Source organism: Trametes versicolor (genome assembly GCF_000271585.1).
Source record: "Trametes versicolor FP-101664 SS1 unplaced genomic scaffold TRAVEscaffold_10, whole genome shotgun sequence".
Lineage (NCBI taxonomy): Eukaryota > Fungi > Basidiomycota > Agaricomycetes > Polyporales > Polyporaceae > Trametes > Trametes versicolor.
In genome coordinates this window covers 1,782,005-1,806,023 of record NW_007360330.1, presented here as the reverse complement: position 1 = coordinate 1,806,023, position 24,019 = coordinate 1,782,005, and the positions used below count along the sequence as shown (strand labels likewise).

General features: G+C 55.1%; 6 protein-coding genes across 6 annotated transcripts; 3 read left to right on the top strand and 3 right to left on the bottom strand.

Moving 5' to 3' along the window:
* Nucleotides 1–722: 722 nt before the first annotated feature.
* Nucleotides 723–1,172, top strand: TRAVEDRAFT_79184 (uncharacterized protein; the record flags this gene model as incomplete). Its single annotated transcript, XM_008044180.1, has 1 exon — nt 723–1,172. A coding segment is annotated over one exon (450 nt), but the record flags the coding sequence as incomplete, so codon positions are not given.
* Nucleotides 1,173–7,253: 6,081 nt separating this feature from the next.
* TRAVEDRAFT_39489 (uncharacterized protein) lies at nt 7,254–10,393 on the bottom strand (the record flags this gene model as incomplete). Its single annotated transcript, XM_008043673.1, has 9 exons — nt 7,254–7,951; nt 8,017–8,184; nt 8,217–8,682; nt 8,741–8,837; nt 8,906–9,081; nt 9,141–9,273; nt 9,344–9,572; nt 9,634–9,835; nt 9,902–10,393. 9 exons carry the CDS (start codon nt 10,391–10,393, stop codon nt 7,254–7,256), a joined length of 2,661 nt encoding a protein of 886 aa, XP_008041864.1.
* A 531-nt stretch (nt 10,394–10,924) lies between these two features.
* TRAVEDRAFT_39488 (uncharacterized protein) lies at nt 10,925–13,036 on the bottom strand (the record flags this gene model as incomplete). Its single annotated transcript, XM_008043672.1, has 4 exons — nt 10,925–10,928; nt 12,217–12,625; nt 12,677–12,773; nt 12,824–13,036. 4 exons carry the CDS (start codon nt 13,034–13,036, stop codon nt 10,925–10,927), a joined length of 723 nt encoding a protein of 240 aa, XP_008041863.1.
* A 2,217-nt stretch (nt 13,037–15,253) lies between these two features.
* TRAVEDRAFT_39487 (AAA-domain-containing protein) lies at nt 15,254–16,713 on the top strand (the record flags this gene model as incomplete). Its single annotated transcript, XM_008043671.1, has 6 exons — nt 15,254–15,344; nt 15,383–15,462; nt 15,525–15,650; nt 15,702–16,101; nt 16,149–16,429; nt 16,504–16,713. 6 exons carry the CDS (start codon nt 15,254–15,256, stop codon nt 16,711–16,713), a joined length of 1,188 nt encoding a protein of 395 aa, XP_008041862.1.
* A 377-nt stretch (nt 16,714–17,090) lies between these two features.
* On the bottom strand, nt 17,091–18,786 carry TRAVEDRAFT_51292 (uncharacterized protein; the record flags this gene model as incomplete). Its single annotated transcript, XM_008043846.1, has 5 exons — nt 17,091–17,099; nt 17,166–17,767; nt 17,835–18,301; nt 18,354–18,707; nt 18,764–18,786. 5 exons carry the CDS (start codon nt 18,784–18,786, stop codon nt 17,091–17,093), a joined length of 1,455 nt encoding a protein of 484 aa, XP_008042037.1.
* Nucleotides 18,787–19,084: 298 nt separating this feature from the next.
* On the top strand, nt 19,085–21,606 carry TRAVEDRAFT_22926 (uncharacterized protein; the record flags this gene model as incomplete). Its single annotated transcript, XM_008043563.1, has 8 exons — nt 19,085–19,357; nt 19,390–19,835; nt 19,925–20,240; nt 20,298–20,423; nt 20,477–20,770; nt 20,827–21,009; nt 21,069–21,209; nt 21,280–21,606. 8 exons carry the CDS (start codon nt 19,085–19,087, stop codon nt 21,604–21,606), a joined length of 2,106 nt encoding a protein of 701 aa, XP_008041754.1.
* Between the last annotated feature and the right edge of the window lie 2,413 nt (nt 21,607–24,019).

The following is a 24,019-nucleotide window of genomic DNA, read 5'->3' as shown; positions in this document are numbered from 1 at the left end:
TGGGTCTATGCGTAGCGCTCGAGTTTCAGCGCCTCCAGCCGAGCGCTAGCTCGGCGTCCATAAAGCTCTTTCTCCTCGTCGTCGACAATGCTCGTGCGCGCACCGCGCGCGGACGCGCATGAACGCGTTTTTCTCTGTTTTCTTTGTCTCGGTTCACTATGATATATAGACCTCACCCTCACTGTTCTCTCTTCATCTCCTCTCTCACCCGTGTGCTCGAAAGGTAGCTACCTACTGTATCCCCGTCCATCTCCTCTCTCACCCGTGTGCTCGAAAGTCCCGTCGACTTCGAGTGCTTCCTGTTTTTTTGCAGAATTACGGCACCACGCCGACGCGAACAGCCTCAACGCGGCCCCGACGGTCGTTTCCTTCCGCGCCACCCCACTCCCCTTTCTGAGAACATGGCTGGTCCCGAAGACGTCCCCAATGCTCAAGCTACACCGCCATCCAATGGACAGTCGGGGATCGCCTCAGCGGGCCCTTCCTCAGCTCCGGGTACATCTGCTGGAGTAGAACCGGCTGCCAGTGCCACCCCGCCAGTTGCGCCACTGTCCTTCACGTCTGAGCAAGTCGCATTCCTACTCAGTGGTGCATTCGGACCCCAAGTTGCGGCCTCTGTAGCGTCTGGGGGTGCCCCATCTGCTCCAATTACCTCGGCCTCGTTCCTGCAGTTTGTGCCACCCGCCAACGTCCCTTCTCCTGCTGGTGCGTCCCTCATCAAACTCTTCCCCCATGTCGAGGCAAGCGTGCTTTTGGAGATCGCACGCCATGAGTTTAAGCCATCGGACCTGAACAAGCTGGACTCCAAGTACCGCGACCGCAATGCACGGTCCGTACTCGAGTTCGATGCAGGAGTCGGAGGCTTCACCATCCGCGAACCCTCTGCGAAAGACTACCCATCCCTCCATTCCATCTTCGCCCCCCTCACGACGTACTTTCACGTCCTCACAATGTTTGCGGCCTCCAGCGGCAGCATTGCAGCCGTATGCCAAGTTGCGAGTGGCTCGTACGCGTACATCTCGCAGCTCGAGCAGTTCAATGAAGACTACCAGTGGTCCGCCGTGCTGGCGTACCACATGGACTTTCACTACAAGCGACGGAGCTTTATGGCCGATGGCGACTACTCCGGCTGGGACATCATCGACCCCGGCCTTCAAGCCAGGCACCTCATCGGGAAGGAACGCCCTCGTGTTGCAGCTGCAGCACGCAGCGGTCATTCGTCGAAGGTAGCCACTACGGGCAGTGGCTCACCCTCGACAGACGTCTGCAGGCTCTTCAACAAAGGAGTCTGCGCATCCCCCTGTCGCTACAAGCGCGTGCACAAGTGCTCAGGCTGCAACGCCACTGACCACGGGCAGCACAGCTGTTCAAAGGCAGCAGCCGCCACCTGAGGCACCGGTAGGACGTGCGGCCACCCCGCGCCTTCATCCGCCGCTCGTCCTTGCCTCCAGGATGCGGCGTCTTTGGTCACCCCCGTCAACAAGCTTCCCTCGCTCGCCCCACTCCCTCACGCTCATCTCTTCCCGCCTGGCCCGCCCCCTCCTGCTCGGCCCAACACTGATCCTCGCTGCAACTCCCATCTCCTACGCTTGGATGATCATCACTCTGCGGTGTCATCCCTGCGGCGTGATGCATGGGCATCTCATCTCGCCGACTATCCCGACCCTCACTTTGTATCCTCGCTACTTCACATAATAGATCATGGCGCTGCACTTGGCTTCATGGGTCCGCCTAAAGCCCAAGACTGTCATAATCTCATCACTGCTCGTGAGCATCCTGCAACTGTCTCTGCTGACATTGCCGCTCTACTGCCCCGCAGACGGATCCACGGTCCGTTCATGTCTCCCCCGCTGGAACACTTCCGCAGCTCCCCCATTGGAGTTGTCTCGCGCCCGCGCAACCCCGCGAAACTTCGCGTCATCCATCACCTCTCCTGGCCGCACGGCGACTCTGTCAACGACGGCATTCCTGACTCCGAGAGTCATATCTCTTATGAATCCTTCGACTCCGCTGTCGCTGCGATTCGTCGCCTTGGTCCCGGCACATTGCTGGCCAAGCTTGACCTCAAGGACGCCTTCCGTCAGATCCCCGTACGTCACCAGGACTGGCCGCTGCTTGGTTGCCACTGGCTCGGCGAGTTCTACTATCACGTCGTCCTCGTGTTTGGTGCAAAGTCTGCACCATACATCTTCAATCTCTTTGCGGAAGCTCTCCACTGGATAATCTCCCGACATATCCCTGCAACAATGCGTCATTACCTCGACGACTTCCTTCCCATCTTCGCACCGCCCACTCCTCCGCCGCTCGCCCGTGCAGCAGTCGAGTGGATCATGGGCCTAGGCTCCCAGCTGGGACTCGAGTTTCAAGGGACCAAGACTATCTTCCCGTGCACTGCGCTCGAATTTCTTGGTCTAGAGCTCGACACTGTCGCCATGGAAGCTCGCATGCCAGCCGACAAACTTGCCTGGTTAGGAGACCTGCTCGCTACCTGGCGTGCAAAGCATTCCTGCCGCCTGCGCGAGTTGCAGGCCCTCATCGGATTCTTGCAGTTCGCAGCGCAGGTCATCCCTCATGCTCGTGCATTCATCCGTCGACTCATCGACTTCTCCGCTACATTCCGCTCTGGGTTTGCTGTGCGTCACATCCCATCCTACGCACACAGCGACATCCACTGGTGGAGCGTCTTCCACTCCACATGGAATGGTGTGCGCCTGATCACCCCGTCGCGTCCCACCATACACGTCTTCACGGATGCTAGTGGCTCTGAGTCCAAAGGCATCGGAGGCGTCTTCCAATCAGCCTGGTTCGCATCTCGGGTTCCCCGTCGATTTCGCAAGCACGATATCCAGTTCAAGGAAATATATGCTGCACTTCAGGCGACCATGCGCTGGGGCACCCTCTGGTCTGGCCATCACGTCGTCTTTCATATCGACAACCAAGTCATTGTGGATGCCATTGAGACTGACCGCAATCGCTCTCGCACGACCATGTCCGTGCTGCGAACCCTTCTCATGATAGCCGCTTGCCTCGACTTCTCATTCTCATCGGTCTGGTTGCCATCTAAAGAGAACGCGCTCGCTGACGCTGCCTCTCGCTTCCAGTACACCAGGCTGTTCCAGCTGGCACCTCACTTGCCCCCGAAACCATCCTCGCCGCTCCCCCAGCTCATTGGTATGAGACGCACGCTCAGTACTCTCGACAAGTCGCCTTCTATCTCTGGCACGGCCTTGCCGCAAGCACCCGGAAGACCTACTCGACTGGGCAGAAGTCATTCATCGACTTCGTCCAGCTCCGCCCTACCCTCCTCAACCCCGATGGCACCTTCCTGCCCGCATCCCAGCGAGCCGTCATGGAATGGGTCGCCCATCTCGGAGCTCGGAGCCTTCAGCCCAAGACGATTAAGTCCTACCTCACAGGAGTTCGTTCCTTGCATGTCGACGCTGACCTCCCTTGGACTGCATGCGAGTCCCTTGTCATCCAACGGCTCATCCGCGGGATCAAGCGATATCACGGAGAACGCGAACGCAACCCGAAGCTCCCAATCACAATTGACCTACTCCGCCGTCTCTGCTCCTCCCTGCGGGACGATCTTGTCTTTGATGTCACATTCCGGGCCGCCATCACCTTAGCCTTTGCCGGCTTCTTACGGTGCGGCGAGTTCACAGTCGACAAGCCCTCCGCGTACAAGGCAGATATCCACCTCTCCCGTGGATGTGTCCAATTTCTGCCTGATACATCTGCGCCCACCCATCTCATCCTCTCCCTTCCCGCCTCTAAAACCGACCCTTTCCGGAAAGGTGTCTCAATTCTCATCGCCGCCGCCCCGGACACAGTGACTTGTCCAGTCACCGCTATGCGGCGCTTCTTCGAGCTCAACCCTCGCCCTCATTCCCCCCCTCTCTTCTCTGCCCTCGACGATGCCGCCGCCCCTCTTGTGCGCTCGCAGTTTGTCGCTCAGCTCAAATCACGGCTTACAGCTCTTGGTCTCGACGGGGCCAAGTACTCGGGCCACAGCTTTCGCCGTGGAGCTGCGACATCAGCGGCTGCATCAGCAAAATGCCCAATCTCCTTATTTCTACTTTCGGCCTTGAATAAGGAGGAAAAAGACGCTAATGCACGCTCAGGAGATTTAATGCATACTAAGACGTCAAAATGCGTCAAGGCACTCTCGTCCTCTTAGCGTAAGGTGACCAGAAAGGACGCAAATGGACGTAAGACACACTAAGTAACCATAAGGGCCTAAAGGGTGCCCAGTGTTGGAGCTCTGGGTACGCCGGTAGCACGTTATTCTCTCGGCTCATATACGCATCTAGGATGCTCATTCCACTGTCTGTAGGTGTGTGTGCATGTACTCAACTCACCAAATAGACCGTCCGCTGTCTGACGTCTATGATATACACGTTGGTGGTAATATTACGAAGGATTAGCACGCGCAACGTACCTTCAGTCCGTACGGTCACCCAGCGATATGAATGGGCACCTACCTGATGATTTTTCCAGTTCCGCCCTTCGCCGGTTGAACTCTACCGTTTCTCACCTTCTACCATGATTGCCTTCCCTCTAAGAAGGCCCTCGAGGGCGCTGGAGGCGTCGGGGCAGGTGGAGACGAGGCGGACAGTGCGAAATTTAAAGGTGAACGAGGCGTTGGTCAAGGTGCACGGCAACCATGATGGCAGATGGGGAGCGTGTGAGATGGGAAGCAGAGGAGGCCGCAGGCGGCACGAAGGTTCGACGGTGGAGGAATCATACCAAGAGGAGGGCAGGAGGGAATTTAAGGCGCGAGGAGGCGTTTCAGGAAGGAGGACGGAGGCTGCAGGCGGCGCGAGGGTTCGAGGGTTGTGACGAGCAGGCGTTGGAGCAGTAGAGGGCGAATTCGGCCGACGGTGAGCTTATTGGATGCGATGTATTGGACGCGGCAGGCGACAGGTGGCATGAGGGTAAGACGTCGAGGAGATGTTGCAGGAGGGCAGTTGGGGAGCATGAACGGCGCGAGGAAGCATTTGCAAGGTCAAAGGACACCAACAGCGCGAGGATTCGACGGCAGAGCCAGCAAGCGGCGCAAGATTACAAGGGTCAAGGCCAGCGCGGTTGAGGTCCATGTAGCGGATGGGAGAGGTAGCTCAAGAGGGTGACTGCGCGGCGAAGCAAGCGATTTTTGATGTGGCCGAAGTGAAGACTGTCTCGGAGGGCGCCGTTCTCATCCTACTACGGTATACGTTTACCTTGAGCAACATGGTGCGACTGGAGTCATACTCTTCCTCTGGGCATATTCCTGAGAGTCGAGGCGACCCGCAGTCCATAAGTGGTAACATGATACTCACCTCAGGACCGGCCGCCGAAGATCCATGTTACGGTGCGCAGTCTGTTCAGATTGAGTCGTGCCGAGCACCGTGCAAGTGCACTTGGTCCTCAGTGCCGCATGCTTAGTATCGTCCCTCAAGGAGCATGTACAGACGATCTGTGCAAGTGCACGTGGAGCTTGGCACGATTATCTTGCACTCGATGCGTCAGGAGGTGTAACAGGAACAAGCTTTGTCAAACAGAGCAGGAGAGGCGACGAAGCGGGAGAGGAGATGGAGCGGGAGGCGACAGAGCGAAAGAGGCGCCAGAGCGGGAGAGACGACAGAACGAGAAAGGCGACGAAGGGGGTGAGGCGACAGAGTGAGAGAGGAACTGCAAGAGGCGTCGTAGGGAGGGCAAGTGGCGTGAAGAGCTGTGGAGAGGAGGGGGTCGTCAGCAGACGCAATGAACGAGGTACAGAGTAGTTCAGATAGTAAAAGTCGCAGCACACGAGATAGATCGCAAGGCGTCGACTTTTTGAAGACCTCTACCGCATAGACTTCAGACTGTGAAACTATCAGTAGAGGGTTTCGATACATAGCAGAATGGATATAGGTTTACAACGCCCGAAATATCATGGCACAACTCACCAGCGTGAATATATATGTGCTGAAGCGACCTTTAGTTAACTCCGGACGTGAACAGAGGCGCGAGGGCTTGATTAGATCGAAGGCGGCATGATAAGCACACATCGACGCTCGTCTCATTGTGGAGGTGGAGGTGGTCGTAGAGGCGGGAGGGAGAGAGCCAGGGCGAGGGCGAGGGCGAGGGCGGCGAGCTGAGCACTGCGAATATGTGCTCGTCTCATTGCTGCATGCTCGTGGTCGGGAACGGTCAATGAATTCGCCTCAAAAATGGCGGTGATCGAGCGACTAGATACCGCGGTGATTGAGCGACTAGATATTGCGGGGATTGTAGGAGGGGAAGAGACGGCGGGGGTGATATTGAAGCCATAATGGATATCGTCAATTATGTCCTCGACGGCTGCTGCACTTACTCGTGGGACGGCTGGCACTCATCCGTACATACGCGATGTCCAGTGCGGGTCCTGAGTGCCACTAGATGTACGCAGACGCAGGTATGCTGATGGGGAGCGACAGCCCAATGGGCGGGCACGAGACGAGGGACGGTATCCGTGAATACCCGGGACATGATGTAGTTCCAATGCGAGAATGACAGCACTAAAACAGTGAAAAATTAGTGGTTCAGCAGGCGTCATAGTCACTCACATACTGTTGTGCTCAGCGTCATAACCATGAGTCACTTGGCCTACCGCTCGCTTGCCCGCATCCATTCGACTCGTCACAAGCTGCTACGTCGCATGCCGGTGTACCAGCTTCACAGACATCAGCGCACGCTATATGCATTATCCGCGCTCACCTAAACACGAGAGTATGCGAAGAGTTTTGATTAGTATCCTCAGCCAGTACGGGCACGCTGTGGTATGACGTGGCACTGGTTTGCGGCTCGAGGGGAGTGGAGATCGCATGTGCATGTACTTGAGTATCAAGACGCGTCACGCACCTTCGTATGTTTCGTTCCGTGTGAGATGCTGCTTGATATCTTGCGGCACCGGATGCCCCAGTCGTGGGTCATGATGGGTTGAGAGCAAAACCTGGTTCGGCGCTACACACCCTGAGTACTCTCGCTTCCGCCGCTGCTCGGTAGCGCCAAGGTAGATTATCGTGAAGGCACTGACTCGCAGAATTCTAGGCCCAACAGTATGCGGAGTACTTCGTAATAATTCTGAGGAAGTAGGGACAAGTACGCCATCATTTCTAATGTATGTAGCGTAGTCGGGAACTTGAAGGCTGTAGCGTGAGCTTGACTCGGAAACTCGAGAAGTGAAACGAGCAGTGAATGAAGCCAAACTAGAAGTACGAGGTAATTTACAAAAAACAAGATAGCGACAATCAGGTAGCAGGGTATGGTTGGTGAAGAATCTCGAAAGCATGATGGTCGACATACTTGTTGACATAGAACGAGGTGAAATGGTCTAAGGACTGGTGACTCTGTAACTCTTCTGGGGTTTCTGTGCGTGAGCTGACTCCAATGAGGTGAGCGGCACGTACGATGACGTCGAGATGTATGATGGAAATAACCCGAATGTGATTTCTTCCTATACCCGTGAAGGTTGGCCGCACGATCCACATCCCGGTGTCCTTGTCGGGCTCATCGAAGCTCCGGTGGAACCAGTGGACGACAGCGCAGGGATAGAACCTTCCCATGTGCTTGATGCGAAGGAAAACAAGAATGCGGGCTACGTCCATCCCTAGCAGCCCCGGCTTCTCATTCCGCTTATTGACCAAGACGCAGTCAAATCGAGCGGGACCACCGCGCCAGCTAGGTGCGGCACGCACAATCTCCCGGTGCATTCCTCCGATGCCCGATGGATCGCTCGGCGCGTAGTAGGTTGCAGCGGCAGAGTAATAAACCGCAAGGGACTTTTCCTCCTCGGAAAATGGGGGGCAGAGGTCCAAGGGAAGCTCGGAACCGCTGATATCGCCATTAGGGTGGAGTTGGTGGTAGAGAAAACGTCTGATATATTCCTGCAGCTTGGGTATCTTGAAGTCGCGTGCGATGGTGCATATTGTCTTTCCATGTTGACGCTCTGCACATCATGTCTTGTTAGAAGGTGTCACAGTGTCCGGTAGATTTTCATCGGAAATGACTTACGAGGTGTTGCAGCCATGGCCATGTACGATGTGACCGTTGGACCATCGACCGCACCCTCTTCCTCATTTGGATCCGTATCGCGCGGGTGCTGTGGGGGCGATACGTCTCCGTCAGACTCTGAAGAAGAGTCATCTGCGTGTTCCAATACCGATAAGCCATCATCGCGTGCTATATATACTAATAGGCAACTTGAGACATACCGTTAAGCCCCAATTCCCTCCGAGCAGCTCTCAAAGGGCTTTCTTTCAGCATCCCACGCTCCTTGAAGTCCACACGAGCCGCTGCAAGCTTGTCTAGACGCTGGTTCGTTAGCAACATCTGCTCAAGAGCCTCATAGCGGTTTGAACGCCTCCAAGGTTCTTTGACTGCTTTGATGTGCTTCGATTCCGTGATGGAAGAGCAGAGGCCGTTCGGTGCTGCAAAGTCCCAGATGCGGTCCACATAGTGCATGAGGGAGTGTTGTCTGGGAAGGGAGAAGTGCTCGCGGACATCTGTTTCGCGGAAGACCTCGCGGTTTTGATGGAAAGCAGCAAGAGCGCGCTCGATGTCGGCGATGGTTTCATCCTCAAGCTCTTCACGACGAGCGAGGTAGCAGAAGTCAAGGAAGTTCCGAATAGAACGTATCACTTCTGCTGGAACGAGCCCGTCGATAGCTGGAAGATAGACCTGAAGAATTTATCTCCTTTAACGACGGTGGCCAGATAGTTCATCCAGATAAGTATACCTTCATCAAAGCCTTCGAATCGTCCCCTGTCCATTGTTTGAATCCCCTGCCTTCATGGAAATGCCTCAGCTTCGAAAACGGAGGAACAACTGCAATACTTGATGGCACAGGGTCAAATTAGATCATACGTGCTGATTCGGAAACATTCCCATGTCGCGTGCGTACCGACGGTCGACCTCGGCGAGGATCTCCTTCATCCTTGTCTCCCCGTGTGTAATCTTCAGGTACCTCTCGACCCAGGTTACAAGATGATCCTTGAATGCGCCTTTAATCAACTGGTGCAGGATGTCGGGTGATATCAGGGCATGGATGTCAGCCCTAGGGAAATCATTTGTGAAAGGCTATTGATATCAAGCATGAGCGACGTGTAATCGTTACCGCTCTACTATTACACGCTCACCACGACATCTCCAACAATTCCATAACTATACCAAAGATCTCCTAGCTCGTATTCCCGAACTAGATGTTCCGTGTGTTCTCGGGTCCTCAAGAGGCGATCTTTACTGTCGAGGTCCCCCGATGGCGCAGTACAGCTACATCACAAACTTGTTAGTATCCTCAGGGTCCAGTGGTGATAATACGAAGATGTCTGATTCTGCTTACATGGCGCACCAGCCTTGTACAATACAGGCTACGAGAGCTTGTTCCGGATAGTCTGCAATGTAAGGGCCAATACTGTATACGACCTTTCGGAAATGACCGTCTCCACAGCGGACTATCTCTGGCGTCTCCATCCAAGGACGAAGAGTGCTTAAGATGCGTGAAAGGGAACTGTGGAAAAGTTGCCGGCGGAATTTGGTGAACAACATGTCATTGTTGTCGCGTTTATTAGCTATACATCAGCGGCCAAAATATCAGTATCAGCGTGAAGCACAGGGGATTTGATTGCGCACTCTTGGGAATCGCCAGAAATGCAATAACCGCGACCGCATTCCTGTGGGCACGCCGCACGTTGTTGTGTACGTTCCCAATCGAGATGTAGAGTGGATAGTACTCGTTCTGTCCTGTCGCCACAGAAACCGTCGTTTTGTCGCTACCGAGGATTATAGGAACGAGCGCAGCATTAGCGCATCCGGGCAGCTCAGCTATGGCATCCTGTGTGTGGTAGATAGTGAGCTGATGAACTGGTAATGGTTAGAAGGCACTGGCTGCTTCACGTACAGCTTGATTCCATGCCCACTCGCCTCCCATGAAGTTACGAAGCCGACGTGTTGAGTCTGGGCCGAATTCTCGCAGCGGAGCGAAGTCAATCTCGTCCTTGAAGTCGGGGTTTGACAGCATGTTGTGGGCAATCTCGAGAGGATCCCTGAAAAAGACCGAGTGTTTGTCCTTCATCCAAGGAAGTACGTCCGAATCATTATCGGGAAGGGGTCCGCTGTAGGTGATATCGAAACTTTGCCACCTGACGCCCCCGAGTGGTGTGTCGTCAATAGTCTCGTATAGATCTGCGTGGTTGTGGAATGGAGGAGTAGTGTTGAACCTGGCCAGCGATGCCGCCCACAACTCAAGAATGGAGTCGATGTTCCCCGCAGGCATCTGTTCCTTTGTATACAAAAGGTCGGCGAGCTCAAACGCCACGCGGTCCTCGTAGGGGGACCAGTCATCTTCATTCCGGGTCACCGCTGCAGGAGGGTCGGCATTTGAAGGAAGCATATTTCCTTCGCGGTTTACGGGTCTCCCTGTAGGATTGAGAGTCAGTGATCTATCAGTTTACGATCATGCGGTACATATTTGCGAAGATTATTCACCGCTGATGATAGGGTGGTACATGTAAGTACGGCCCGTGAAGATGTTCTTGAAAGGCAACGACCTTACACCCTCATCATGCTCGTCCTCACCATCGCCGCCGGCCTCGCCAAGACCTTCCTCATTTTCTGCGGAAGATTCTTCACTTCGATCTCTGCCTGCGCGGCCATCCTCCAGTAGAGAGACTTCTTCCTCTTGGTGAGGCTCGAACTCGTCGTTGTTGCGATCCTGGGGGTCATTCTGGGAGATATCGTCTTCGTCGCGGGCACCTTCATCTCCATAATGATGATGTATATCCCAATGGTCCGCGTGATATAGTCTGTCCACGCGTGACGCAGAAGTGTCGGCTACTCCAGGCACTTGCCCCTCCTGCAGGGAATGGGGGGATGCTATATAGAAATTGAACGGCACACCCTTGGCTGCAAAGCCGGATACTACTTACCTGCAGGCCCATCAAGTTCGCTGCCATCACTCTGACGGGATTTGGTCATACCGTGCTCGTTCTCGTCGGACGAAATCTCCCCGGGCTCTGAGAACCCTTGGGAAATGTCCATAGCATCATGAGACACTGCGATTTGGTCGCTTATTTATGAGAGACTGGTTAGAAAGCTCGTAGCAACGAGCCTAGATTTAGAGAATCCATACCTAACATGATCTTGGTCGACTTCATCCTCTTCGCCTTCATTGTCTGAGTCCGAGGCGTAATCGACTTGCAGGAGCGGGGGCATATCAGGGTCCCAGGTAGGATGAACAGCCCGCATATGTTGCGTATAGCCAGTCATGTTCTTCAAAGGGTAGCTCGCCCCACGGCGGCAGCCAGGAACAGGGCAGGAAAGGTCGACATCAGCTGAATCGTGATCCATAATGGCAGGGAGGTATCGATGGGATTTGCAAGAAAAATGAAACGCAGGTAGAAGCAGACGATGAGGGTGTGCTGGTGTTGATAGTCCTGGGCAGTCCCGTACACACACATATATATACGTATAGATGGTGTGCACTTCCAAGTTGCGAAGCTAGCGCATAACATCGGGGCTTACGGGGACCAAGAACGGTGTCGTGGGGCTTTGCAAGGTCCGAGGATAAAGTGCGGCCTTGTCGGGTATTGCGAGGACGAATCCGATAGTGTCATCAGGTCTTGCTAGGAGGAAGGGTGGCCTACTCGGGCTTTGTGAGGACGGCTAGCGGCGTCATCGGGCTTGGCAAGGTGCGAGGATAGAGGGAAGCGTGGTCAGGCTTCACTATATGCGAGGATAAAGGGTGGCGCGGTCGGGGCTTGCGAGGACAAGGAGTGTCACTGTCCGCGTTTGCGAGGATGAACGGTGTCATCGGGCTTGGCAAGGTGCGAGGATAAAGGGCGGCGCGGTCGGGTCTTGCGCGGACACGGAGCGGCACTGTCCGCTTTTGCAAGGATGAACGGCATCATCAGGTTTTAACAAGGCAGATGGCGGCATTGCGAAGCTTTTCAGGGACAGAGGGCGGTGTTGAAACCCCAGCAGAAGTTCTCCAAGAAACAAGTCCGTCAAAAACGTAAAGAGGTACAGCAGAGAGTGATGGGTAGAGATGGCAAGCAGATGTACGGTAGAAAGCGTTACGGCGATGCTATGAGAGATATCTAAGACTGGCAACCAGACAATTCCGACCACGTACTGAACATGCTAACGCCCCTCAGCCAACGCTCGTTCCCGGTTATTGGATGCTTTTTCCCCCTCGCGTCGAAGTCCTTCTGCGACATGAAGCCGCACTCCACCCAACGGAATAAGCCCCCAGCGGAATACTGCGTAATGGAGTAGCGTGATTCGTGGGGCCGAATAGTGGTGTTGGAGTGGTGAATGACGGCGGAGGGTATGAGGATAGTGGACCCAGGAGGAAATTCGATGACTAGCTGAGCTTCCCAGAGAATAATGTGCCCGCCCTCAACGGGGTCGAAGTCTCCGATAGCAGTGATGGCGCACCAGCCGGCAGGGAGGTTCTGAAAATCAGTGTGTCGGCAGGTGACTGTTTGGGGCCCGAGGTTGAACGTGATACTGCCGAAGACCGAGTTCCGGAAGTTGGGACGCAGGCGCGAGTCTTTTTCCAGCAGCGCGGACAAGGTCTCCTCATAGTACTGGTGCAATCGAGGGGCATAGGTTTTGAATGCAGCTGTGAATGCCCTGAGCAAGGTTCGGCGATAAGCATCATGGGAACACGAACCATCCCCAAAGCCGGCAACCCGTTGAATCGAACGGTTAGAGAGAAGTCCATCGATGATCCTCTGAGTTTCTTTCGAGATGGAGCCGTTGCATGGCACCTACAAACAATGTAAGCCAATTTGCTTTAACATTAGCCGATGACCCTCACCTTTTGTCCGCCGCCATAGGAAATCCCACTTGCCAATGGCGTGAAAACCCCCCGGCGGTGCGTAGGCGGTTCATTCGATCCCGAGCCTCTCAACCCTTCACGCGCCCCATCCAGAGCCGTCTGTATATCCCTCTGCACCTCTGACCAATCCTCTGATTTCGGACGCCCAACCAACACAGCAAATACGCGGTCCTCACAATCGAGAAGCGGCATGGTCGTTCTAACAAGCACAGTGAATGAGCCACCATCCACCACACTCGCCGGCAAATGAACGAACACTCCGTCCCACTTCACGTAGCGAAACCTTTTCTCCAACATTTCTTCCTTGCTCAAAGGGACATCCCGGGGTGGGTCGGCGTCCTTAGCATGAGTCTTAGTCGGAGGGCGGCGCCCTACGAAGCCCGTGGAAGACACAGGAACGTCTGCGAGGGAGCTCTCTGCACCAGCCTGAGATGGCTTAGACGTATTCACATGGAGTGTCGCAGCCATGGGCTCTGCGCGTTGCATGTGCTTGAATGCCGCCTTCTTAACGATGCGGCTGCTGCTGCTCGCCCGCTCTGCATCCTTCAACCTTTCGGCCCTCCGCCTGTGCTTTGATCGTTCCTTCGACCGCTGCTTCTCCACAGAGCCGCGGGCTCTCGCTGGCGGCTCTTGCGATGATGTCGAAGAAGCAGGAGCACTCGAAGAGCACCCTTGTCAGCGCGAGGATAGGTTAGCGGTGAGATACTGCATTTATGCAGTTTGAAGCATACCTGAGGACGCTGAAAAGGCGTCTACATAGTCATTTTCCAAGCCGCTGGGCAGGGCGGACGATGCGTAGCTGTCTTTGTTGCTGGCGGGTGCTACTGGCCAGGAGTTCGAGTGCATGACTTGCGGAGATGGTGTGGGGTATGAAAGCCCAGGCTGAGCTTCCTCGATAGCCGTTGTTGCGCAGTTACGAGAGTCCTTCTCGAGATGGTGCTGAACGTTACCCTCCCTGGGCTCGACTGCACATGAGGGCATGATGTCTTCGACGTTGTGCAGCACCTCAACGTCGTCGGAGTAGTCGTCGCACTGCGCAGCAGTCACGGCCTTGGTTGCAGCAGTCTCAAACAGGAGGGGAAGGTCAAGCTCGTGCGATGCCTTCACGCACTCCTTCACGCTGAGAACCCACGGGGAGAAATTTGTCCCACGACGAGTCTGACAGGAGGACTAGTCAAAAAACAATCACATAATAACCAATTGCATATGCACGCACGCTGCGAAATACATCCATAACGCTAAGGTGTCCACTGTAATAAGAGTTGTTAGCGATGCACCTAACATACAGGACCTCCACCGTGATCGTCAACCGGGTTCCTGAGGTAGGATCCGACGCATCTTCGACCACGGCTGGAGGGCAGAGATAGAAACTTACCAAAATTCGCGAGCTCGCTCGCGCTACCACCGTCTTGCGCGCAGACGGGATCCGATCGACAGGGGGAGTGGTACTATACGAGCGATGGGAAGCGACGGTGGCTAATATATAGCAGGAGGCTGTGGGCGCCAAACAGCAACCCTTCCCGCTCGGCTAGATCCGCCGCCACTCCCTCACTAGAACCAACGGAGCCACTTGTCCGATCGCACTTCTCACCCCATGAAGCAGACTAGCATGTATCCCTGGTGTGCCGCCCCCATTCTGGGTAGCACCAGGCCCGCCAAATTCCCATTCCGCGGCACGCGAGCCCCCTCTGTTCCCATGAACATGCGCGACGCTTTCACGGCACACTTCAAATGTGTGCGCGGGGCCTTGTGGGATGCTAAAACCTGATTGGGAACATGTCGGCGGCCGCTTTATGGGGCTGCGCGACCGTTCTCGCGACGATGACTTTCTCAGCCACCTCCTCGTCGAGAAGCTCGGCACCGGCGACGTGCCTCTTCTCGTCCACAAGATGAACCCCTCTAGACGACTCCCAAATAACGCCACTGAGCAGCTCCTCCAGATTGTGAGACGCGTGAGTGAGCTTTTCCCCTCCAACTGTCGTGCCCTCTGATCGTGCATGCCATATATCTTTCATCGCCCTCTCGTGCTCGCCCCGCGCAGCCAGTAATCTTCCCCAAGTTTTGCGCCATGACGTGGGCACGTACCAATGACCAGACAAGTATAGTACGACACTCCGGTCCCTCAATACGCGATTTAGACGTCCTAGGACTGCTGCAAGCGGCTCAAGGCTCGACTTGTCTCCCGCGGCTGGTTCCGGCTCCCCCGCCGCCTCCTTTGCGACTCCACACACACCCAGCCAGCCTCAAACACCTCCGAAGGCCGTCCTTCGACCACGGATCGTGCGAACGACCTGATACAATGTATGTAGGCTTTTCGGTCTTCGAATACAGCGACGCGTACGCGCAGGATTACCTAGTACCGCGTGCGCGAACTCGTAGCACACTTCCCCGTTTAATCAGACCACCACCATGTCTTCAGCACCACCTCCGAATTCGCCTGTGAGCAACAATGAGAAGTCGGACAACACCGCGCCCTCCGCATCAACTTCAGGAGCCCAAAGTGTGTCCATGGACGGGACTTCAGCACGGCCCGCGGAGGAGACATCCCGGAGGACATTATGACGCTCTCCTCAGACGAAATCCTCACGAGGATACGCCTGATTGACAACGACCTCAAAGTGCGTGACACACAAAGGCGCAAGTTCCAAAGGATCTGTTTAACAGAGTTGTGGTCCAATAGGTCATGCGCTCGGAAATGCTGCGTCTGCAGCACGAGCAGAATGTCATGAAGGAGAAGATTCGCAAGAATGGGGAGAAGATTAAGCAGAACAAGGTTCTGCCATACCTAGTCGGGAATGTCGTCGAGGTGCGTTCACCTGTTCTTTTGGTGGCCCGTCCGTGCACTAAGTGTTAGTAGATTCTGGACGTCGACCCGGAGGGCGAAGAAGATGGCGGCAACCGCGACCTGGATTCCATGCGGAAGGGCAAGTGCGCGGTTATCAAGACTTCAACACGACAAACCGTCTTCCTCCCTATGATTGGCCTCGTCCCCGCCAACAAGCTCAAGCCCGGAGACCTCGTCGGCGTCAACAAGGATTCGTACCTTGTGCTTGACACCCTTTCCGCCGAATTCGACTGCCGTGTGAAGGCCATGGAGGTGGACGAGCGGCCGACAGAGACGTACACCGACATCGGTGGCCTGGAGAAGCAGATCGAGGAGCTCGTAGAGACTATCGTCCTGCCTATGGAGCAAGCGGACAAATTCAAGACCCTAGGCATCAAGCCACCAAAGGGTTGCTTGATGTACGGCCCTCCAGGTAAGTCATCCTGTTATACAATTACTCAAAGACTCACCTGCTACTAGGTACCGGTAAGACGCTCATGGCCCGAGCATGTGCCGCACAAACGAAGGCGTGCTACCTCAAGCTCGCTGGTCCTTCACTCGTCCAAATATTCATTGGTGACGGCGCGAAACTCGTTCGCGACGCGTTCGAGCTCGCGAAGGAGAAGGCACAAGCCATCATCTTCATTGACGTATTGGACGCCATTGGCACGAAGCGGTTCGACTCCGAGAAGAGCGGTGATCGTGAAGTACAGCGGACAATGCTCGAACTTTTGAACCAACTGAGCGACGAGCGAATCAAGGTGCGTCGCCTTACGTGTCCGGCGCGAGCTCCGGTGTTCTTACTGGCGGCCTATCTCTATTACTTTCCTAACAGGTCATCGCTGCCACCAATCGTATCGACATCCTCGACCCCGCGCTCCTTCGATCAGGGCGTCTTGACAGGAAGATCGAATTTCCTCTGCCCAACGAAACCGCGCGCGCCCGCATCTTGGATATCCACTCGCGAAAGATGACGGTCGCGTCGGACATGAACTTCGAGGAGCTCGCGTGCAGTACCGACGAGTTCAACGGTGCCCACTGGTAGTATGTGATACAAAAACGCGTTCTGAACACACTCAGTGCGACGGACTTATTTTGCACTCCCTAGCTGTTGATTCGCCGCCGATTCGCCGCCGAAACTGCCAGTGACGTAGTCGTCCCACCCTGGACGGCGCAAGGTCTGACTTAAGTTTGAGTCACTCACGGAACTATGACGCGAGCCTCTCCGCGGTCATATGTTGCTCTCATTTTCTCTGTGTACTGTCCACTGCGTTGCCAAACTGAATGTAGTATTTTTGCGCACCCCAGAACAGCTGTCCGGTGCGTCACAACTTCCAAGATATGTGTATATGCAACAAAGCTACAGTCCTAGATCCAAAACAACGATGTTCCGACGACTCCTCAACATACTGCAGACTTCTCTCACCAACCCTAAACAAACGCAAAGTGAGACAAGGTTAAAGAAGGAGAATGGACATGACCGGATGGGTACCGTACCCCTAAGACATATTTGGTTCCAAAACAGAAACCGTGAGGCGATAGAGACGGATAAGCGGCAAGCGTTGTAGTGTGGAGGAAGTGTTCAGTGAGCCAGGACGTGAGGAAAAGTTTCTGGATGGTGAAGTGCTCGAGGACGCTAGTACTGGACCCTTTGAGTCGAAACGTTTCGTTGGACTCCGTAGCTCTCATCTTCGGGATTTCGAGCAGCTTGAGCCGCGGGCACAGCGCGATGATGTCGTCGATGAGGTTGATGTCGGGGACCAAGTTCCTCTCCACCGCAGTCACCACAATCTGCAGACTCGTGAGCCCCTTCCACGCCCGAGCCAGTGTGAGGATCTCCTCTGCGCTGACGATGAAGAGGTGGTTCGGGAAATAGAGTGTGACGTCTTCAAGCAAGGGAAGAGAAAGCAGGGGTTTGATGGCGCCAGACAACGACATGTCACGGCGCATGAAGTAGACCGAACGCGAGCTCAGGTCCACGCGGCGAAGCTTCTCCTTAGGAAAGTATGCGAGCGCGCTGAGGGTTTGGGCGAGGCCACCCATGCCGGAGAAGGAGTTGAGACCAATAGTCGCCAGCTGCAGCTTCTGGCCGGCGACCGCTACATTGTGAACGACGCAAACGAATCCTATCAGCGGTGCATGATTTGAGAAAAACGGGCGACGTACCAGCATTCCGTGGCGGGCTTAATTCCTGATGATGCAAGAGCGTGAAGTACGTGTTGGCCGACATGCCATCGGGCAGCGGGCCGTATTCCTGGACTTCCAAGTTCAACGTCTTGAGCTTAGGGGAAGTGATGGCGGCTTTGTCGTAAATGCGTTTGCACCACTCGCTGAACTCCTTCTCCGCATTGTCGACTGCGTCGTAGTCGGGCACATTGATAGTGAGCGTGCGAAGGCGACGTCCAAGGTACCACAAGAGCTCGTCGTAAGCTCTATCGCCACAGTCCCACCAGATGTCCTCGACGGAGGGGAAAATGGCGGTATTGTCGTCGATGAGGGTCGTCAGGAACGGAATGATGCCGGGCACAGTCAGGTAGGAGTTGATGCGGAGGCATTTGACGAATGAGGCATAGAACAGAAATCTCTTCCAGTTTGGGCTCGCCACGAGCTCTCTACCGGCCTCTTCTAGCGAACTGATCCACATATGTTAAAGTTTAGTATACCGTATTTAGTTGACGAACGTACCTCGCGCGGGCCAGGCATACGGGCTGCAGGAGTTTGTAAAGCGGCTTGAGCGAGGAGAGATTAAGCCAGACAAGCGGGACGGCATAGTAATAGAACGCCCGGTTGACTCGCATCATCTGGACGGCGTCCTGCTGGATAAACCACTCGTGCCATTCCGTCTTCATAGACTCGAAGATCAGGAAGACGAGGTCATCGCAGCCGAAGAACGTGGCGCAGGCCGTGTCGGTGGCAGAGGGGACAGTGCGAACCCGGGGGGCACGGAATGGCGTGATGGAGCAGAGCTCGCGCCGCGGGTTCAATTTTTTGTCCCCGCAGATGGGGACAACGGTGAAGCCAGCTCCGCGGCTAGGAATGCTAGGGTGGGCTTAGATCAAAAATGATACCGCAGAGAACTGATGAGAGAGACATACAGCTTTTCGAGGTCCGTGAGCATTTTGCGGCGGGCGACGGGGGCTGGGAGCAGTGGGGGTGGATGGTGGTTTGAAGTCAAGTGCGTGGGAGGGTTGATGACCTAGATATATGTGCGCTTGCCCCAGAGAGTGCGATCAAATCTGAGAACGGCGTTTTGGGGAGCGCTCGTGCAGTCAGTATAAAGCGACAAACGAACCTAAACACCTAAATTTTTCCTCGCCCTTCTCCCCCACCCCATCAAACACGTACTGCTCCCCTCCTGTCCGATAATCCCTCCCACCTGAACCCCCAGTAGTTCCTCATCTTACGGAGGGCGCAGGATGGTCGGTACTCGTCCTGAAAACGTGGGGAAGCGGCCCGGGAAGGTTGTGGCACCAAAACCTAAACATAAGACCGAGGAGGTGACAGCCACCAAGGAAGCCGCTCAAGCAGCGAAAAAGGGTAAAGCCGCAGCGAAGAAGAAGAAGCTTGAGGAGCTAGCCAATATGGAGGTTGAGATGCAGGAGGAGGAGAATGCCTCGCGCGCTCGCCGTTCTCAGCGGTTGAAGCCGAGCGCGGACTCCGGCTCCGTCAAGGGCACAGTGCCCAACAAGGTACGTCGCTACACATATTCAGTGTCCTGCAGTCTGGAGATAAGTGCGATCAGAAACGGCGTAGGCCGCGTTCCCCGACGCCGCCGGAGACGTACACGAACGATGAGGAAGAGCCCACTATGGAGGTAGATCCTTCTGCGGACACGTCAAACGTTGAGGAGAGCGACGGCGAAAATGTAGAGCGTTCAGACTCTGCATCTCAGTACGAAGAGGAAGCAGAGGACGGGGACGGGGACGGGGACTCTGATGAAGATGGCGAGGCTGACGAGGACGTTGACGAAACCCCGAGACCACCCCAGAAGAAGGCAAAGACGGACAGTAGGGTGAAGGAACCAACCGGTAAGGACAAGCTGCGTAAGAGCGTGCTGGCCGAGAAGGCAAGCATGGCGAAGACGAGCTCTGCGAAACCCAAGACGGTCTCAGCGGCAGAGCCCAAGGCGTCGAAGTCAGCGCCTAGCAAGGACACTGCCACCGCGAAGTAAGTACGCCGATCTCTCTTGATCTCTGCGATCTACCTCTCCCCTTCGCCAACATCATGATCGGCTTATCGCTTTCCATCGATGCCAGGACAAGGCCGCCCTCGCGCACTCTGTCTACTCCCGTCTCCCCGTACATCGGAGGGAATGTGAAGGCGGCTGAAAAGCCTAAGCCCAAGCCCAAGCCCAAGCCGAGGGCGGTGAAGCCGAAGGTGGCGGCTCCACAGCAGGATGACGATGAGGTCTGGATCATCGAGAAGTCGGCCGGCAACAGCAAGGTGAAGCAGGAGGAGAACTCCGATGTGGAGATGGAAAGTGGGGGGTACGTTCTGACTGAGGATGAGGGTAAGGAGGCCGAGGCTGCCAAGAACAGCCCCGTCAAGAACGGTGTCAGGTTGACGAGCCAGGTGAGTTATATTCTCCTCGCGATGACTATACAGCCTCCATTCTGATGTGAAATATAGGCTCTTGTCAATGTGGCGACCATTGACCTCACCACGCCCAAACTGGTTCACAAAGTTGCAAGGGCTGGAGTCAATATGCCGAAGGACAAGATTCGAAGGAGCGTCTCGGGCTCCTCGAGCGGCTCTGTGAGTATTGTGACTTTTGAAAGCCCCTCCGTGTGTATGCTCACAATACCTAGCGCGTTGAGAACGACGAATCCGAATCCGATGACGATGACGCTGCTCCATCTTCAGGTGTAGGAAGGGCGAGCCGTCCCACACCTAAGAACTCACACCTTCCCGCGGGCGCGATGGACAACAACGACTGGAAGAGGCTCTTCATTCCTACATTCCTGCGCAACCTCGGCACTCGTTCAAACTGTTGGCATATCCCTGACGCGACGTTGATCAATCTCCTGCAGAGCATCTGGGATGCCGTCTATGGTGTCCGCATCCCGCACAAGGTTGAGGCGGGCGACATCGTCATTGCTCTCGTGAGTGATTACGTCGCTTATTACTCATTCTCAAACTTACATCGATTGGGTGATAGGCCACACAGAGGATGTACGAGTGGCGGGCCAGCTTCGGAAGCGGGGCCCTTCGCACGTTTGAAACGTTCTTTAGGAACAACCCCGACAAATATTCCGCTCACGAAGCGCGTAGTGCCTATTGCGCAGACATCTTGGAAGACTGTCGCCTGTTCTACGAGAACCCGGAGAAGAACGATCAGACTGTACGTCCCATGCGAGAGCTTCTTCTAAAAGCCACGACTGACTATGCTGGTTCCTATAGGGCCTCTATCAGTCCGTCTTCGTGCGCTCGTGCCTTGCGATACACATGGACGCTATTCAGGGCGCCATTGATGTTCCGGGAATGTACCAGTCCGACGAAGACATGTACCCGTATGGTGCGATAGGTCTTTCGGCCTCAGCGGTGAGTTTCATTGCGCCCACTACACATTACTGCGGATGAAGTTCTCTTACGTGTCTACTTGGTATTCCAGACCTTTCGTGCGGCCACGCTGTGGAAGCTGCTGAGGGTAAAGTACGACAAGGAAAACCGGCCCGTCCCAAAGCGGGCGATCAATCCGGTAACCGGTAAAAACAGTATCAAAGACGTCGAGTTCGGCATAGTGAACTACGGGGCTAAGACCGCCGGCGCCGCCACTTCTGCGCGTGCCCTGTCCTTCCAGAGTCTCGACACCGTTGTTCGTCTCGCGCTCGAGATCTCCCAGGTGCCCCCCGCATCGTCTTCTGGGAGTGCGCCACCAGAGAAGAAGAAGAAGACCGGTGATATGGACTTTGCGCTCCTCGTCGAGGCGCGGGCCTAGGTCAGTGAGGGAATCTGAGCACTCGCCGGTACGTCTCGTTAACGCGTATTACTACAGCTAGGCATATCATTGCACAACATGTTCCTCGACTTGTTCCGCGACTTCTGTGAGTAGAACGTCTCTTTGTTTTGTGAGGTACTGATAAGTCGAGCCACGCAGCGCTATCTTGAGCCCTGTACATGTCACACCGCCGCGTCTTCAACGACTCATGCGGATAGGCCCGGGTCTTCAACGGCTCCATGCCTGCCATTTCGGCCTTGTCCTCGTTGCCGTCTCGTCTACGTCACCGTGTCATCTTCGTCACCGCGCTATCTTCGTCACCGCGCTATCTTCGTCGCCGCGTCATCCTCGTCGTCGTGTTCTCCTCGTCGCCGTGTCATCATCTTGGTCACCACCTCGCCCTCATTCCTGTTCGTCAGAGTCACCGCTCGCTATTGCCATCACTTCCTATCACTACCGCTCGCCATTTCTGTCGCCCTCCACGGTCAGCATTCACCATCACAAGAGATATATCTTCATTTGTGTAAGTGTACTTACACTTTCAATGGTTAGTCACGCTCTGAAAGATGTCCATCTGCCAGATTCGACACGTTCACCTAGTATATAGACATTTCGGGTCGTGTGGTTCCGGTTGGCAGCCCACATCTATAGTATTTGTTCGTTTAATGTGCAATGCTCATCTTGTTATTGTCTTCTCTTTCAGGTTTAGAGCGCCACTACAAGCGGCTTTGACGTCTCGCCCGATCGTTGCATTCCGGTGCAACTCGTCTCTCTCTCCGCCATTTTCCGTCATGCCATCGTATTTTGCTGACCCGGTCTCTGTCTTGGATGCGCCACCACACGCTCTAGGGTTCTTCCCTCACCTCCACGCACCGTACCCCGCCTGCAGCTCTGCGCGCCCTGTTGAAGTTGTGCCGCCATGGCCACTCCTAGCTGCGCCCTTGCGGCGCTCTCCTTATTGTGCCTTTACGTCTTCCTACAAGCTAGTACAGCTCTCGTCGATGTTCCTTTGCATACCCTGCAACATCATTCGGCAGCCTATCGTGCATTGTAAGGTATGTACCGCTCTCTTTCTTCGCATCATGAACCCGGCGCGTCATGTACGCTCATTTGACACCATGTGCGTGTATTTGTATTCATTTAGGTGTATTTGCGTTCAGTTATCCCACTAGTACACCCAGACGCTCATTTCTGTACACGTATGCCGCTCATGTGATGTTCATTTAAAGTCTTGCCACGCCTTTCCGCGCCTTTGCCCGCCTTTCCGCGCCTTTCCGCGCCTTTCCGCTCTCATTTCTGTACGCGTATGTCGCCCCTGCAATGTTCATTTAAAGTCCTTGCCACGCATTTCCGCTCTCATTTCCGCATTGCCAGCCCAGGACACTCCAAATCTATTAGAAAGAATCAAATTTATTAGGCTTCTGAGGCATCATTTGAGGTCCTTATTTCCGCCTTTCAGGTTCTGATTGATTCTGGATTGTCCTGACAAAGCTGCCAAATGACGGTAAGGCGATATAAGGCTACATAAAGTGGAAGGGTGGGCCTCCGTTGAAAGAGACTGCATTTTGGCATGATCACTCCTTATCGCATTTTACGTCCTGATAAAGCGGCCAAAGGCCGCGAATGAGAATGGGGAAAATGCTGATGTGCAGTCGGGTACGCTGACCACGAGATTCAGCAACTCGGACGGTGGCGTAGCGACGCGTACAAGCTCTATATCGACGTCCCGCGAGACCGCATCCTTCATCTTTCCACACGCCTACATTGGGCCGATCCTACTCAGCCTTTCGAGCCTCCGGCTCTCCCCTTCGTCCCCTCCTTGGCTTGAGCTCGGCCCGGCTTCGAGTCGCACCATCAGCGCGACTCGCCGGCGTCCTGCGAGAGAGCGGTGGCGACACGAATGCAACCTCGCCTTCGTTCTGCCAAACTCGAGTGCGCACGCAAAGATGAATACGACAACTTGTTGTCGTGGGTCTATGCGTAGCGCTCGAGTTTCAGCGCCTCCAGCCGAGCGCTAGCTCGGCGTCCATAAAGCTCTTTCTCCTCGTCGTCGACAATGCTCGTGCGCGCACCGCGCGCGGACGCGCATGAACGCGTTTTTCTCTGTTTTCTTTGTCTCGGTTCACTATGATATATAGACCTCACCCTCACTGTTCTCTCTTCATCTCCTCTCTCACCCGTGTGCTCGAAAGGTAGCTACCTACTGTATCCCCGTCCATCTCCTCTCTCACCCGTGTGCTCGAAAGTCCCGTCGACTTCGAGTGCTTCCTGTTTTTGCACCCACCCTTCCGCTATCCCTACATATGGTTCTTTATTGTTGCTACGTCTTCATGTATGTACATTCGCCTCCGCCGGCTTGAGCTCGGCCCGGCTTCGAGTCGCACCATCCAGCGCGACTCGCCGGCGTCCTGCG